Source organism: Schistocerca americana, chromosome 2, assembly GCF_021461395.2.
Source record: "Schistocerca americana isolate TAMUIC-IGC-003095 chromosome 2, iqSchAmer2.1, whole genome shotgun sequence".
NCBI classification, from domain to species: Eukaryota; Metazoa; Arthropoda; class Insecta; order Orthoptera; family Acrididae; genus Schistocerca; species Schistocerca americana.
Genome location: NC_060120.1, coordinates 480,001,513 through 480,019,528, shown reverse-complemented (window position 1 = coordinate 480,019,528; position 18,016 = coordinate 480,001,513). Strand labels below are relative to the sequence as shown.

At 39.8% G+C, this 18,016-nt stretch overlaps 1 protein-coding gene across 2 annotated transcripts in view; it reads right to left on the bottom strand.

Annotated features, from left to right (window-relative positions):
• The window catches only part of LOC124595277 (intraflagellar transport protein 46 homolog), a 154,345-nt gene that overhangs the window by 99,969 nt on the left and 36,360 nt on the right, over window positions 1-18,016 (bottom strand). For both annotated transcript variants that reach the window (XM_047133953.1, XM_047133954.1), the window contains one exon: window positions 15,464-15,651. In XM_047133953.1, the coding sequence (XP_046989909.1) occupies window positions 15,464-15,651 (188 nt within the window). The remainder of the gene's footprint in view (window positions 1-15,463; window positions 15,652-18,016) is intronic.

Sequence of the window (18,016 nt, the reverse complement as noted above, 5' to 3'; positions counted from 1 at the left end):
CATGAAGCTCAGCAGCCCAAGAGCAATAGGATTGATGTGGTTGTTTTTGACAATGATAAAAGGCAACACGAGAGGCTACCACATGCATTTGCTTATGAAAATATACGGACAGAAGTGAGCATATTTCAGCAAAGGACAAAGACACAGGATCTTTCAAAGGAGCCAATTGCGACAACAACCGATACATTTGAGGTGGAATCCATGAGACGAACAGAGACTTACATGTTTGTTCATCCGTGACATGAAATGCCAAGAAGTTCTGTTGAAGACGTCTTTCGTAATCAGACCAGTCTTCCGCCGACTCGTCGTAAGGAGGAAAAGGAGGTATAGACAACGACAAGAAACGGCCCACATTTGATGCCGCAACGAAATCGCTGATGTGAGAAGCACTTGCTGTTCTATGAGACCTTGCAATAGTTGCTCTAAAGTAGCCATGGAAACCTGCGGGTCAACGACGAAAAGGAAAAATCCACTACCTCGTCGCCAATTGTTATAACGTCAAGCTGAACACATATATTTCAAAAACGACACAACACATATAAATCACAGGGCAAGTTTACATGTGAACACGGTAACATTCAAATCAACACTGAGTCCAAGTCTGGTGGACGCTGGCCGACTGGCCGCTTAGGTGGCGCGGCTGCTGCATGGCTGGCAGACAGCGCCACATGTAGAGGACGCGCGTAATTGCGCGGTGGCACTTTGAATGATCGGCGAGTCACAACAACAATATTTTAGCAAATTATACATTTAATGACACAGCCAAATTCTCTTTAGACCTAGGTATTTCAGATCACTCTGCTTTGCTTGTTGAATTACTTAAAATAAGTAAGATGTTTCATGAAAAGACAGTTCAGTGAAGAAAACATACACTTACCCTGTTGTAGACTGAATGAGGTAAACTGGTCATTACACCATGAAAGCTCAAGTTCAAAAATTTTTGATAAGTTTTTAAACAGCTTTTGACATGTTTTCAATGAAACTTTTCCGCCTGTAGTCTGTTACAGACAGGCAAGTAATAAACTAAAGTGGATTACTACTGGTATAATAATATCTAGTAATAGAAAGAGACAGCTATATACTGAGCTGGAATAGAATAACAGTCCTGAGTTCATTAACTATGTTAAATCATATTTTAAAAAATTAGAAAGGTTGTAAAAGCCGCAAAGAAAAGGGCACATACTAAATTTATCAACAAGCTCAGAAATAATCCAAGGAAGTATGGACAGTTGTCAAATCTAAATTCAGAATCAATCTTAGCCACTAGGAAATTTCTAAAATAAAGATACAAGACAAAATAATTGTAAATCCTGCTCAAATATCAGAAAATTTTAACAATTTTTTTTATAATGCTAGCAAAATCTGATGTTGATGTAGATGTAGGCTCCTACCAAGATAATGTACATTTATTTGGGTCAAGTCAGAGCAAGCATCAGAGTCTACAATAACTTTATCTTGGAACTCTTCCATTTGGTCCATGTTTGCATAGAAAAACAACAATATGGGAACTGTGAGTCCACAACTTTTTGTTATTTGTTTATTTATTTATTCTCCATAAATGGGGAATAAATAAGTAAACAAATAACAAAAAGTGATTTGCATCAAGGCGGACTCACAATTCCCATATTGTTGCTAATCAGAGTCTAATTAAATTTGACAAAGTAACAGTAAAAGATGTAGAAAAAACTATGTTCAACCTAATAAATAAAAATTCTATGGGATGGGATGAAATACCTGCCAAACTCATTGAAGCAGCTTCAAATATAATAGCACACCCACTGTCTAAAATAATTAATAATTCACTTGAAGAAGGTTACTTTCCAGACAATCTAAAATATGTGGAAGTGAAACCATTGTTTAAAAAAGGCTCTAAAGAAGATATGGGAAATTACTGTCCAATTTCCCTTCCTCCTGAGTTTTCTAAAGCATTTGAAATGATCGTTGCAATCCAGATTCAAAATTTTTGTGCCAAATTTAATATAATCTCAAAAAATCAATTTGGCTTCCAAAAAGGCAAAAGTACAATTTATGCAATTAATGAGTTCATACAATTTTGGTAAACATTTTTGGAAAGCAGTGATCAATGAATTGTTATATTTTGACTAAAGTTCAGTCTTGATCACGTCATGTATGTTTTAATGATACAGGTGACCGGTTTCGGTTCTTTCTACAAAACCATCATCAGACCCTGGCTCCTTTTGGATGGTAAGCGGAGCTCTCCTCACTGCTACGCAGTCAACTGTTCAGTTGACTGCGTAGCAGCGAGGAGAGCTCCGCCTACCATCCTAAAGGAGCCAGGGTCTGATGATGGTTTTGTAGAAAGAACCGAAACCGGTCACCTGTATCATTAAAACATACATGACGTGATCAAGACTGAACTTTAGTCAAAATATAATGAGTTCATAAATGAAATTAGTTCTACCTTAGATAAATCACAAAAAGCTGCAGGAATCTTCTGTGTCTTATTCAAAGCATTTGACTGTGTGAATCACTCCCCATTATTAAAATATAGAATTACAGGCAATGCCTATTTGAGGGTAGTCATAACATCAGACAAAGGAAAATATTCCTCGAAATATAGAACTGTCTCACAGAGGGTACCACAAAGAACAATGCTAGACCCTATAATTTTTCTTTTTTACATAAATGACTTACCCGTAAATATAAATCATCACTCAGTACAGATAGAAAATAAAAATGCAGAAGAAATCCCCGAAAATGTCATAAAAATGCTAGAAAATCTAGATGTGTGGTTCCATCTAAATGACATAAAACTACATATTTTAAAAACACAGCTTATGCAGTTTAAGACAAAACAATAAAAAATAGATGATATTCAGATTATGCAACAAATTATGGAACTGAATGAAGCAGACTGTGTTAATTCTTAGGAATGCAGTTGGACAGAAATCTGTCATGGTCCTCACATATAGACTATTTAAAAAATAAACTGAACAGCCTGGTATTTGCTATGTTAATCTTAACCAATGTCACTGCCATAGACACGAAAAAGGCAGTGTATCATAGCTACTTTAAGGCAGTAATGACATATAGCACTGTCTTTTGGGGAAATGCTAGCAATTTGACAAAAATATTAACTTTACAGAAAAAGATTATAAGAAACACGTGTAGCGCAAAGACAAGAGAATCTTGTCAGTCACTATTAAGAGATGTAAACATACTAAGCGTTCCCTCAGTGTATCTATATGAAATAATTTTTTTCGCAAATAATCATCCAGAGTTGTTTGTTCCAAATAACTTCTGGAACGAATATGAAACTAGAAATAAAGAAAGTTTCATGTTTCCTACACACAGATTCAATCTTTTTGCACAGACCCCACAATATATTGGGATGAAAATATACAATAAGTTACAAAAGACAAATTTTCAAAAGATTAAAACTGATTCAGTTAAAAGAAAATTACATAGTACTCTGGTAAAAACATGCTATTACTCTATTGATAAATTTTTTAATGATGATATGACCATTTGAGCAGGATAAAAACTATATATATGGTGTCCCACTTATCTTGACCACCCTCAATAACTGTTTGTCCAGGTACAAATTATAAAATGTTTCAAATGGTTCAAATGGCTCTGAGCACTATGGGACTGAAAATCTGAGGACTTAGAACTACTTAAACCTAGCTAACCTAAGGACATCACACACATCCATGCCTGAGGCAGGATTTGAACCTGTGACCGTAGCGGATGCGCAGTTCCAGACTGAAGCACCTAGAATTGTTTAGCCACAGCGGGCGGCCAAAATGTTTCAAGCAAATGATCTTTAGCCATCAGGGGGACATCAATCAGCATGGTTGTCTTCATTGTAACTTTGTTTTTTACAAAGATATGAACATCAGTATGACTTTTTAAAATGGCACCCTGTATTTTTTATTTGGTAGTTCATTTCCTCTCCTAAAGACCTATTCAAAAATGTATCACAGTGTACCATTCGCTGAAACACAATGTTATTAATTGCATAACGCAACACTGACATTGATGCTCCCAGTGCTTAATCCAGGTACTGGGGATAATGGAACACATCCACATGCTGACGTTGACAGAGGACAAATGTAAACATAAGTAGAATGGACACGTGTCATTCCATCAACCATTGTTAGTTGAAGAGTTGTGTGAGTAGAATGTACACCAACGAAGATAAGGTAGAAATGCTATTCGTCTATGAGGAATGTAAGTTAGCAGAACAGAAATTGCAATGCTGTTTTCTTATGTATAGATACACATAGTGCAGTAGTTTAGTCCTTTTAAATACTGCTGTGCAGAGTAGGCACACAGTAAAGGCTGTCCTTCCTACAAACTGCATTGACATAATGTTTCTGTTGTTGTTGTTGTTATTGCTGAAGGTAGGTGAAATGCTATACAGGCAGTAGAACTGTACAGAGAGCAATATCCTGACAAGAACCCACTTTCCTGATGGATGTTTTCTCGTCTTGTTGCGACGCTTCAGGAAAAGGGAAGTTTCAACCCACGACAACGCAATTATCATAGCACTCGCACAGACGAAGCTGCTGAAGTTACTGTTCTTGCTTCCATTGCTACGAATCCATATGTGAGCACATGACAGCTTGAACATGAGATTGGCATTCCTAAAACCAGTGTTCATCGTATTCTTACATGTCACTGGTTGCATCCTTACCATGTACACCTACATCAAGAATTGCTTGGGAATGATTTCCAGAATCGTGTATAGTTCTGTCAGTCGGCACAGCAGCAAATCCTCGCCAACCCAAACTTCTTCTCCAACATTCTTTTTACTGAACGAATGTTCCTTCAAAACAAAGGACAGGTAAATACAAGCTGTGTTGTTGTTGTGGTCTTCAGTCCTGAGACTGGTTCGATTCAGCTCTCCATGCTACTCTATCCTGTGCAAGCTTTTTCATCTCCCAGTACCTACTGCAACCTACATCCTTCTGAATCTGCTTAGTGTATTCATCTCTTGGTCTCCCTCTACGATTTTTACCCTCCACGCTACCCTCCAATACTAAATTGGTGATCCCTTGATGCCTCAGAACATGTCCTACCAACCGATCCCTTCTTCTGGTCAAATTGTGCCACAAACTTCTCTTCTCCCCAATCCTATTCAATGTTTCCTCATTAGTTATGTGATCTACCCATCTAATCTTCAGCATTCTTCTGTAGCACCACATTTCAAAAGCTTCTATTCTCTTCTTGTCCAAACTATTTACCGTCCATGTTTCACTTCCATACATGGCTACACTCCATACAAATACTTTCAGAAATAACTTCCTGACACTTAAATGTATACTCGATGTTAACAAATTTCTCTTCTTCAGAAACGCTTTCCTTGCCATTGCCAGTCTACATTTTATATCCTCTCTACTTTGACCATCATCAGTTATTTTGCTCCCCAAATAGCAAAACTCCTTTACTACTTTAAGTGTCTCATTTCCTAATCTAATTCCCTCAGCATCACCCGATTTAATTTGACTACATTCCATTATCCTTGTTTTGCTTCTGTTGATGTTCATCTTACATCCTCCTTTCAAGACACTATCCATTCCATTCAACTGCTCTTCCAAGTCCTTTGCTGTCTCTGACAGAATTACAATGTCATCGGCGAACCTCAAAGTTTTTATTTCTTCTCCATGAATTTTAATACCTACTCTGAATTTTTCTTTTGTTTCCTTTACTGCTTGCTCAATATACAGATTGAACAACATCGGGGAGAGGCTACAACCCTGTCTTACTCCCTTCCCAACCACTGCTTCCCTTTTCATCCCTCGACTCTTATAACTGCCATCTGGTTTCTGTATAAATTGTAAATAGCCTTTCGCTCCCTGTATTTTACCCCTGCCACCTTTAGAATTTGAAAGAGAGTATTCCAGTCAACATTGTCAAAAGCTTTCTCTAAGTCTACAAATGGTAGAAGCGTAGGTTTGCTTTTCCTGAATCTTTCTTCTAAGATAAGTCGTAAGGTCAGTATTGCCTGACGTGTTCCAGTGTTTCTACGGAATCCAAACTGATCTTCCCCGAGGTCGGCTTCTACTAGTTTTTCCATTCGTCTGTAAAGAATTCATGTTAGTATTTTGCAGCTGTGATTTATTAAACTAATAGTTCGGTAATTTTCACATCTGTCAACACCTGCTTTCTTTGGGATTGGAATTATTATATTCTTCTTGAAGTCTGAGGGTATTTCGCCTGTTTCATACATCTTGCTCACCAGATGGTAGAGTTTTGTCAGGACTGGCTCTCCCAAGGCCGTCAGTAGTTCCAATGGAATGTTGTCTACGCCGGGGGCCTTGTTTCGACTCAGGTCTTTCAGTGCTCTGTCAAACTCTTCACGCAGTATCATATCTCCCATTTCATCTTCATCTACATCCTCTTCCATTTCCATAATATTGTCCTCAAGTACATCGCCCTTGTATAGACCCTCTATATACTCCTTCCACCTTTCTGCTTTCCCTTCTTTGCTTAGAACTGGGTTTCCATCTGAGTTCTTGATGTTCATACAATTGGTTCTCTTGTCTCCAAAGGTCTCTTTAATTTTCCTGTAGGCAGTATCTATCTCACCCCTAGTGAGATAAGCCTCTACATCCTTACATTTGTCCTCTAGCCATCCCTGCTTAGCCATTTTGCACTTCCTGTCGATCTCATTTTTGAGACGTTTGTATTCCTTTTTGCCTGTTTCATTTACTGCATTTTTATATTTTCTCTTTTCATCAATTAAATTCAATATTTCTTCTGTTACCCAAGGATTTCTACTAGCCCTCGTCTTTTTACCTACTTGATCCTCTGCTGCCTTCGCTACTTCATCCCTCAAAGCTACCCATTCTTCTTCTAGTATTTCTTTCCCCCATTCCTGTCAATTGTTCCCTTATGCTCTCCCTGAAACTCTGTACAACCTCTGGTTCTTTCAGTTTATCCAGGTCCCATCTCCTTAAATTCCCACTTTTTTGCAGTTTCTTCAGTAAATACAAGGAACATACATTATTGTTATAGTGACAACCCATGATCAGCATCAATGGAGGGTTAACATCTGGTGTGGCATACTTGGTACTACAATTATTGGCCCTTATTTCCTCAATGGTAGTCGAAACGGCACAGTGTATGCCAACTTCCTCAAATGAATTCTTCCTCCTCTTCTGGATGAAGTTCCGCTAAGAACCAGAATGCTTATGTGGTATCAACATGATGGCTGTCCAGCACATAATGCCTTGGTGCACGTCATGTTCTGAACCAAAGGTATGCTACCAGATCGATTGGTCAAGGAGGAACAGTTACTTGGACTGCTAGGTCTCCTGATTTAAATCCTCTGGACTTTTTTCTTTGTGGAAGCATTAAAGATGTTGTCTATCGTGATATTCCCAGAGGACGTATAGGAACGTATCATGCTTGCTCGTAATTCTCTTCAGCAGGCAGTAAATAATTCTTCCATTCAACAAGGTGCACCAGTGTATCGGTGTCCAGGGTCACAACTTTGAGCACCTCTGAATATTCTACTCCTGGGCAATGGTACAGGAGAGTGAAAGTCAATTTTGTGTTATGTTTTTACCTGGTTTTCATTTGTTTCCTGACAGCCCCAGCAAGTGGACGAGTTTGTGATCCCAGGCTCAAAGTCAATGTTGTGTTATGTAATTAATAACATTGTGTTTCAGTGTATGGCACACTGTGATACGTTTTTGAATACATCTTTAGGAGAGGAAATGAATTACCGAATAAAAAATACAGGGTGCCATTTAAAAAAGTCGTGCCGCTGTTCATATCTTTGTAAAAAACATGTTGTGTTGTTGTGGTCTTCAGTCCTGAGACTGGTTTGATGCAACTCTCCATGGTACTCTATCCTGTGCAAGCTTCTTCATCTCCCAATACTTACTGCAACCTACATCCTTCTGAATCTGCTTAGTGTATTCATGTCTTGGTCTCCCTCTACAATTTTTACCCTCCATGCTGCCCTCCAACGCTAAATTTGTGATCCCTTGATGCCTCAGAATGTGTCGTACTAACTGGTCCCTTCTTCTTGTCAAGTTGTGCCACAAACTCCTCTTCTCCCCAATTCTATTCAATACCTCCTCATCAGTAATGTGATCTACCCATGTATGTAAAAAACATACCTACAACAAAGGCAATTATGCTGACTGATGTCCCCCCTGATGGCTAAAGAACATTTGCTTGAAACACTTTGAAATTTGCATCTGGACAAACAGTTATTTAGGGTGGTCAAGATAAATGGGACACCCTGTATATTTCTAGTAAATGTTGTATTCCATGTACAACCTATTTTAGTTATAAGTTTGATAATTCTCCTGTAAAATAAATAAATGATTTGACATGTTGTTACAAGACAATAAAATTCTGATTCTGAAAATAGAAGACATTAAAGAAATCATGCATGCACTTGAAATTAATCATCTTTCTCTCAAGTACAATTGTCTTTAACTATCCTAGGCAGAACATTTTAAATACACCTTCTGCTAGTTAGAACATGAAATGACAAACAGCAGCAATATTTAATTTTGAAAAACAGGCAGAAGTGTCTTCTTTAAAAAAAAACTTTTTTTAATTCAGGATAGTGTCATGAGTATTTATAGAAGTTCCCACTAATCCCTCCCTATCATCACTTCCCTGGATCCATTACATTTTGTTAGTATAATACACTTCTGATTACCACAATGCTGAGACTACATTTTGACTGAAGCAGAAAGTTGTTTGTCACACAGATTATTATGATGAGCTAATCTTCCTATACACAGTTGGTTTGGCATTTTGTATATGCTGAGATGGCTCATGAGTGGGACTCTACTACCACCTATTGCCAAACTGTAAAACCTGCTGGTTAATTCAAGTGCTGTAGAATGATGCTAAATTAAGTGAGTTGTTTTACTGACAACGATAAAAATTCACTTTTTAATTTTCCTGTTACTTTTTACTTTGGGATACACATGTCTCATAACCTGCATCATAAATAAGAGGGTCAATGCAAAAGTCATTACATGTAGTGAGGTGGATGAACACACACACTGCCATAAAGATATAGCACAAGAAAAAAATTGAAACAAATTTTATTTCAAATGTGTTTTACTGTCAGTTCCAACAGTACGCAATAGTACATAGCAGGACCTGTTACATCTTAAGAGTCTCTCAAAATAGTCTCCCAATGAATCTATCACACATTGCCAATGCTGTGGAAGACGCCAAATATTCATGGCCTCATCGTGAGTGAATCGTCGGACCTAATGCATCACTACTGTGTGTTCAAAAGCATGTTCCATGCAATGGCTCTTTCAGTTTTGGTATGAGGTGATTATCACGAGATGATAAGTCTGGCAAATATGGTGGATGCTCCAGTACTTCCCATCCGCATCGCGTGAGCAGATTCCGCACACATGCTGTATGGGCTCTCGCATTGTCCTGAAAAACTAATGCGTCATGTAGACGTTCAGGACATTTTTCCCAAATAGTCTATCATAGGTGTTTTTGCAGGAATGTGCAAAAAGTAGTATAGTGCATTACAATTTTGCCCATGTGGGATTAAAGGGCACAAGATTGTTCCTCTAATGCCATAGGCTATGATGACCATTAACTTGACAGAAGAGAGACTGCAACAAAATTTCGGGCTGTGTGGTGAAACTGGATGATGCCATTCTGTGGACTGGCATTTCAGTTCTGGCGCATAGGCCCTGGCCTAAAAATTCATATATGGTGGCAATTCTCAAAAGCATAAAGTGCTAGATGCATACAACAAGTTTCGTAATGTGTCCACTTTTTCACTGCACTTAGTGCTTGAAGCACCCATTTGCAGCAACTTTATGCGTGTGTAGCCCATTGCATAAAATCATGTAGATTATTGTCTTCTCTATACCAGAATGGTGCTGTAATTCCCGCAATGTCTGCCTTCTGTCATTCTCCAAGCATTGGGTGACCTGGGTACGAGCACAGTCCATAGGCACACTGACAGGCCACCTGGATCGGTTCATGTTGGCCATGGCAGCTCTGCCACACCTGAATTCATCTACCCACCAAGCAGCCATTTGATATGGTAGAGCAGCATTTCTTATCACTTCCACAAGCCCCTCATAGCATTGACGCACATTCCTTCCACGGTGAACTACAATGTTTATGTATGAGCCCGTTCAAGTCAAGTAACATACATCCTGAATGGTTGCACAACTCACACTGTGATCTCTCTTCACTCTTTGTTCTCCTGGAAAGGACCGCTGTCTAGCATCACATCACATTACTGTGGATTCTTGGGGAGACTCCTGATGCCACAGAATGCGTGTAGTCTGTAATGTACTATTGTGTACTGTTGCAACTGACATTAAAACACATTTATAATGATAAACTTCCTTTCATTTTTTCTCTCGTGCTATGTCTATACAGTGGTGTATGCGCTCATCCATCTCCCTACACGTAATATTTACATATGAACTAACCTTCAAATGGTTCACATGGCTCTGAGCACTATCGGACTTAAAATCTGAGGTCATCAGTCCCCTAGAACTTAGAACTACTTAAACCTAACTAACCTAAGGACATCACACACATCCATGCCTGAGGCAGGATTCGGACCTGCGACCGTAGCGGATGCGTGGTTCCAGACTGAAGCGCCCAGAACTGCTCAGACACACCAGCTGGCAAAACTAACCTTCCATTTGCATATTTCAGAATTTTTTAATTGTTCAGCATCCATGAGTGTTGCAATGGCCCTCATATGTTTGAGAGCATTTGATTATTTATGGTATTCTCTGGCATGCTTTTGCCTTTTGTTGAAATGATTTTACATCTCTTATCTCCAATAACAGCAGACAATTATGCAGGTTACAATATTTAGCTCATACATTTGTCAAATTAACTATTCCTTGCTACCTCAGAATGTTTTCTATTGTTGTTTAAACTATTAGCTATTTGTATTTCAGAATTAGTCTATGTTGGTGGCAGGCAGTGTAAGTAATTTCTTACTCTTGAACATCTCTTTACATGACTCACGGTCACTGAGGATTAAAACTGCCTCTTTTTTTCAAAGAGAAATACAATGTTGATATCCCTGGTTGCACCACAACCCATACTTCAATTACATAAGTGCGTTATGTGTACACTAGTTCAAAATACGCCATATACAGACTGACCATAATGGCATTCTTTATATGTGACACATCTTTCCACAGTCCTTTGTACTCGTAATAATTCTCTCTTCCCATAGTCCTTTGTTCCTATCATAACTGGATAAGAGTAGCAATCCAGTAATGTTGTTGACACCCTACAACACGTACCAGCCCACAAGTAACTAATAATTTGTATTTGCAGCTGCAACATATTAAATGGAAAGCATTTTTTCTGCCATCAGCTGTATATATTTAAATTTATTCTTGACCGGTTTTAGTTATTTTAACCTCCATCACTGGAAGAAAAATTATCCATCTATTGGACCAAAACTGAGAAACGTGTTTTTTATCTAATTGAAGTATAATGTTGCATCCATTGATGATGGCTGAAATACTGAAACCAGTCAAGAATAAATTTAAATATATACAGCAGAAGGCGAGGAAAAAAACTGCTTTCCCATAAGTAACTAACTGATTGATATGTGGTTTCTAAACCTGATGGTAACAGTGGAACTGATACACAATCACAGATGGAAAGTCTCCCCAAAAGATAGAGTCCAAATAATTTGGTATTTGCAGAAACTGAGCAAAGACTATGAGAGACCAGAAAGACGCAAGCAGGTACTGTATTTTCTACTTGAAGTTTTTACAAAACTGTAGAATATACATAGAGGAAAGTATGTTTTCTATGCTTGTTACATTCTTCTGTATGTTCAGCGGTACTGTGTGGTACAAACAAATTAACTAATCTTATGAATACTGTCAAACAATGGAAACTCCTGATAGGAATATCAACAATGTAGGAAAAGACAGATTGCTACTTACCATAAAGGATACATGTCAAGTTGCAGACAGGCACGATTAAAAGACACATACATAAAACTTTTGGCCACAGCCTACATTGGTAAGAGGGAGTCACACACACCATTCATACACATAAGCAAGCACATATCACACACATACAACTGCCAACTCCAGCATCTCTGACCGCAATGCAACTATCACAAGAGATGTAAGCAGCACACTCGAGAGGGCGGGGAAGGTGAAGGGTTAGTAGTGTACGGGTGGGGAGAGAAACGAACACTCTCTGGTTGAGTGTACAGGGACTAGAATGCCAACAAGTGCAATGTCAGAAGGTTGTGGGGCAGGGAGGTCGGAAAAAGGAGGAAAAATGAGAGGAACGGAAAAGACGGGCAGGTGCATTGGCAGAGGGCAGCAAACATGGTGGGAGATGAGAATGGGGAGGAGATGATAGGACAGAGGGGGTGGGAACTGTAGGGAGAAGGTGTGAGGACAGTATGTTACCATAGGTTGACACCAGGATAATTATAGGAGCCGAGAATTTGTTATAAGGATAACTCCCATCTGCACACTTCAGAAAAGTTGGTGATGGAGGGAAGTATCCAGATGGCTCATGTAGTGAAGCAGCCATTGAAATCAAGTGTGTTGCGTTCAGCTGCATGTTGTGCCACAGGTGTCTACTTTGCTCTTGGCCACAGTTTGGTAGTGGCCATTAATCCTGGTGGTTGGCTGGTTGGTTGTAGTCATAGCAATATAAAAAGCTGTGCAATGATTGCAGTAGAGCTGGTAAATGACACGGCTGCTTTCATAGGTGGCCCAGCCCCTGATAGGGTAGGATAAACCTGTGACAGGATGGGATAGGAAGTGCTGGGTGGGTAGAATGGGCAGGTTTTGCACATGGGTCTTCCACAGGGATATGATCCTTGTGGCAAGGGGTTGGGATTGGGAGTGACATAGGTATGACTAGGTTGTTGTGGAGGTTGGGTCAGTGACGGAACACACTTTACGAGGGGCGGAAGTATCTCGGGTAGGATGTCCCTCATTTCAGGGCATCATGATAGGTAATCAAAGACCTGGCGAAGGATGTGGTTCAGTTGTTCCAGTTTGGGGTGGTACAGGGTGATGAAGGGGACACTCCTTTGTGGCTGGTTCTTGGGGGTAGATGGAGTATTGGGGGTGTGAGGAGAAATGGCACAGGGGGATCTGGGGGATAATGCCTGTCTGTGAAGGCCCTGGTGAGACCCTCAGTATACTGAGCAAGGAAGTTTTTGTCACTGCAGATACACTGTCTCTGAGTTTCTGAGTGGCCAGGCAATATGGGAGTGATTTTTGGTGTGAAAGGCATGACAGCTGTTAAAATGCTGGAGCCATCACAGGGGGAGGAGGTCAACATACAAGCTGGGATGAGGAGGACCAAGTGAAGCACATGGGGGAGAAGGTGTTGAGATCGTGAATGAACGAAGGTACGGTGCCTTGGCCTTGAGTCCAGATCATGAAGGTATCATCAATGAACCTGAACCAAATTGGGGGTCTGGTGTTTTGGGAGGCTAGGAAGGTCACTTCTAGATGACCCATAGAAAGGTTGGCATAGGAGGGTGCCATACAAGTACCCATGGCTGTGCTGCAGATTTGTTTATACACCTTCCCTTCAAAATAAGAAGCAGTTGTGGGTTAGGATAAAGTTACTACGGTGTTTAAGGAATGAGGTAGTAGATTTGGAGTCTGAAGGATGTTTGGAAAGGTAGAGTTCAAAAGTGGTATGACCATGAGCATGAGGGATGCTGATATATAGGCAGGTGGTGTCAACAGTGATGAGTAGGAATACAGTAGGTAAAGAGGTGAGGGTGGTAGAGAGTCGGTGAAGGAAGTGGTTGGTGTCTCTGACATGGGAGGCTAGGTTATGGGCAATTGGTTGGAGATGTTGGTCAATGAGAGCTGACATTCTTTCAGTGGGGGCACAATAACCAGCCACAATAGGGCATCCAGGACTGTTGTGTTTGGGGATGTTGGGAAGCTTGTAGAAGGTGGGTGTGCAGAGTGTCATAGGGATGAGATGGGAAATGGATTCAGGGGACATGTTCTTGGAAGGGCCTAACACTTTAAGCAGGGATTAGAGTTTGTATTGGGCTTCAGGGATAGGATCACTCTGGCAGGGTTTATAGGCAGAGCAGTCAGATAACTAGCAGAGATCTTCTGCCAGGTAATCACTGCATTTCATAACAACGGTGGTGGAACCTTTGTCTGCAGATAGGATGATTAGGTCAGGAATTGTTTTGAGGTTGTGTATGGCTGTTCTTTCTTCTACTGCAAGGTTGGTATTCTGAGTAAGGGACCTGGGGCAGGGTGGTAAGGTTAAATTGGAGGTAAGGAATTATGAACACTGTTTCATTTATGCTGAATTTCTGTCCAGTACTAAGTGTCACACATGGATGCCAGTCATCCACAATCAGTTTGAACAGTCGCATTTGTAGAGGACATTTTGGAACACTAAAGAAGAACCATTCACCAGCACACATGAAGTGGCACAAGCATTGTGCACATCTCATGCTAATGTACAGACAGTAGTCTGAGAACAACAGATACACCTACACCAACAACAGAATATCTAGGCAATAGTAGTGGAAGACTATCCAGAAAAAGTACACTTTCCACAAAAGTATTTACTGTGATACACTCTCCAGCCACAGTTTTCTTCTTTGGTGTTATTTACTGACAAATGCACATTCACTCAAAACAGCATTGTGAACTTGCACACTACTCATATCTGGATGGAAAAATCCATATGTGAAAGTGACTTAAAGTTCAGTGTGAACATGTGAGCTGGGATAATTTGTAACCAGAATTCCACTGTGACAGAAACACTGAATGCACAGTGGCACTTATTTTGTTACATGCATCAGTAACATCATCAATATGTAAGCATAGGCTTCCACAGTTGTTGTCACTGTCAATAAAATTCTTCTGGGTGTATGATGGCATTGCCAACATGTACAATTCTCCATCATTTCAGCCACTGTCAGCACAACACTCAGAGGAATGCCATTTGTAGCAGTGGCCGAAATGGTGGAGATTATTATACATTGACAATGTGGTCACATATCTAGAAGAATGTTGCTCAGAGTCAATCAATGAGCTCTCTGCAGTGAAGCTGCATGTCAAAATTATTAGCCCCTTTTGTGACCTGCTGCATGGTGTGATGCTCTTGTTGGATTTCATAATAAAATGTGGAACATTGAGCCATCACCATATCGCAAATATTCTCGAATTCTGATAATCCACAGTATCAAAACCAAAAAATTTCACATTGGTTTCATCTCGAAAAATACTAAGCATTGCACAGGTGCAGTATGTGCATCCACTTTACACTGCTGGCCAAAAGGTTGCATATATCTAACTAGGATACCAAACACAACCTGAAGATGGTTTGATGCCACTGTTCTCAGACTTCATGCCACACAGTGCTAGAACTGTTTGTTTCATGGTATAAGTTGCAGCATGCCATACTCACACAACATACTAAACATTGTTGATATTTTTCAATAATCCTGAAATTATATGAAAAATTAAACTATTACCCTTCCAAAGTTGCAGCTTGAACATCATCATCATCTTCATCTTCATCTTCATCATCTTCATCATCATCATCATCTTCACTATTATCAGAGTGTGCTGTGTTATGTCTCACTGGGACTCTCCTTGATGATGAGAGATGAGATGCTCTGTGATCAGCGGTATCTGCCCCCGAAGTACTGGCCTCTTGCAGCTACAACAATATAACAATAATACACATTCTCATAATTTTATATGAAATTTATTCACAATTGTGGAATCTTTCTGATATTAGTTGCATTACGTATGAAGATATCACCTACTGGGGACACACAAAAATTTGTGCCAGACCAGGACTAGAACCTGGATTCGAGTCCCAGCCCAGCACAAATTTTCATGTTGCACCAATAGGTAATATCTTCATACTTAATGTAGCTTATATCAGAAAGATTCCACAACTGTGAAAAAATTTCATAAATTTAGTAAAACTGCAAGATCACCAATGTCTGTTTCTTCAGAAGCTGTTCAAAATAAGTCATATTCTTGTATCTCCCTATTTACATTTTTCTCTTATCCTCACAGAGAAGGAACAGGACTAAGAAGGAGAAACAATTATATCATTCTTATAAAAACAGTGTCTAATTTAAATTCTGTTTAACTAACATAAGGCCAAAAAGTGAGATACATTGTGTTAAGGTTTTGTTTGTGGAGGCCCTGCCTGGATAGATGCAAGTGTTACCATGCCACTTCTGAAATTTGGGAAGGCACAGTGGCCCCAGATAAAATCTGCCTGGCAGATTAATGATGAGGTCTGGTGTGCCGACCAGCCTACATGTGGGTTCCAGGTAGTTTCTCACTTCTGACTAGGTGCATATCAGGCTGGTACGCACACTCCACCTCAGTTACACAATTTGCAAACACTTTGGAAAATGTTCTCACACTTTTATGAGGGCTAACACTAGACACAAACAGATAGGGTAAAAAAATTCCATCCTGCAGGGGAAGCAGTGATGACAGGAAGGGCATCCATCTGTCCTCTACCATGAATGTCCAGATTAACATGCTGACCCCATGAAGATATGGGATAAGTTTTTCTTTAAGGGTATAACGTCAAGAAGTGGTGATTATCCCAGTTTGTATAACAGTGACTTCTCTGGAAGCCTCACACTTTATTTGAGCTAGAGAGAAGTGGGGCCAGTAGCCACTCCTGAAAGGGCAGAAGAGTGAAACCTACAAAGATACTAAAAATCACATTTGATAAGAATAAAAATTACACCTGTTTCATAACAGCATCCTTCAATTTCAACTTTTTTAGTTAGGCACCAAGCATTGTGGACTTTTGAAGAACTGTCATTTTCGCTGATGACACAAGAATATTGATAAAACGTCCAGATGTATCCATAATTGACACAACCAGCAGTACAATGGAAAAGGCTTATAATTGATTCGTAGCCAATACCTTAACCCTCTCTTACAAAAACTCATATCATGCGGCTCCAAAAAACTAAAAATGATTTACAGGTTCTAGAAGTAGTGAAGAGTGGTTGTACACTACTTGAAACTCCAAGGACAAAGTTTCTGACTATCCAGATATATACTAAATTGAGGTGGCACAAGATGTGGAAAAGTTACCAAAAAAGCTCAGTTCTGCCTGCTCTACACTCAAAAATCTCTCTCACTGTGTTGACTTTCAGAGAAGATTGCTAACATACTTCATATGCTGGCACTCAATTCTGTCCTACTGAACAATCTTCTGTGATGTTGCAGCTAAGGTATGTTTATTTTACACAAGCATGCAATAAGATTGTCATGTAATGTTCAACTGAATGTCTTGTACTAGTCTCTTCAGACACCTATGGATTCTTACACATCAATACATACACTCCTTAATGGTATTTGTTGTTAATAACAGGATGGAATTTTGGATGAAGTCAGTAATTAACAACCACAAGTAGAAACAATTTCCATATACCGGGTGATCAAAAAGTCAGTATAAATTTGAAAACTTAATAAACCACGGAATAATATAGATAGAGAGGTAAAAATTGACACACATGCTTGGAATGACATGGGGTTTTATTAGGGGAGGGGGGGGGGGAGGGGGGGGGGGAAGCTCACAAAATGTCTGACAGATGGCGCTGGACAGCAAAATGTCAGTGACTGCACATGACAGTCGTGTATAAAAGGAGCTGTAATGAGAGAGAGAATCAGATGCACCAGCAGTCGCAGCATGTTGATGTTACCTGAAAAGGCACTTTTAGTGAAGCTGTATTATCAGAATGGGAAATGTGCTAGTTCAGTGTTACAATCCTATTGCCATAGGAAGGGGATTCGAACGGGTAAAGGTCCGTTGACAAATGCAGCTGTAGCGAGAATGATTTCGAAGTTCAAAGCCACGGGTTGTTTAGACCCGTAGTGGCCGACCAAGCACAAGGCGTAATCCTGCTGAGACAGTTCAGGAATAAATGGAGACTTTAGCAGGTTTGTCTATGCACGGGGAAGTCAGCGCTCGTGCAGTTGCACATCGGACCGGCATGCCATACACTGCTGTTTGGTTGGCACTTAGGCGTACCCTCCGA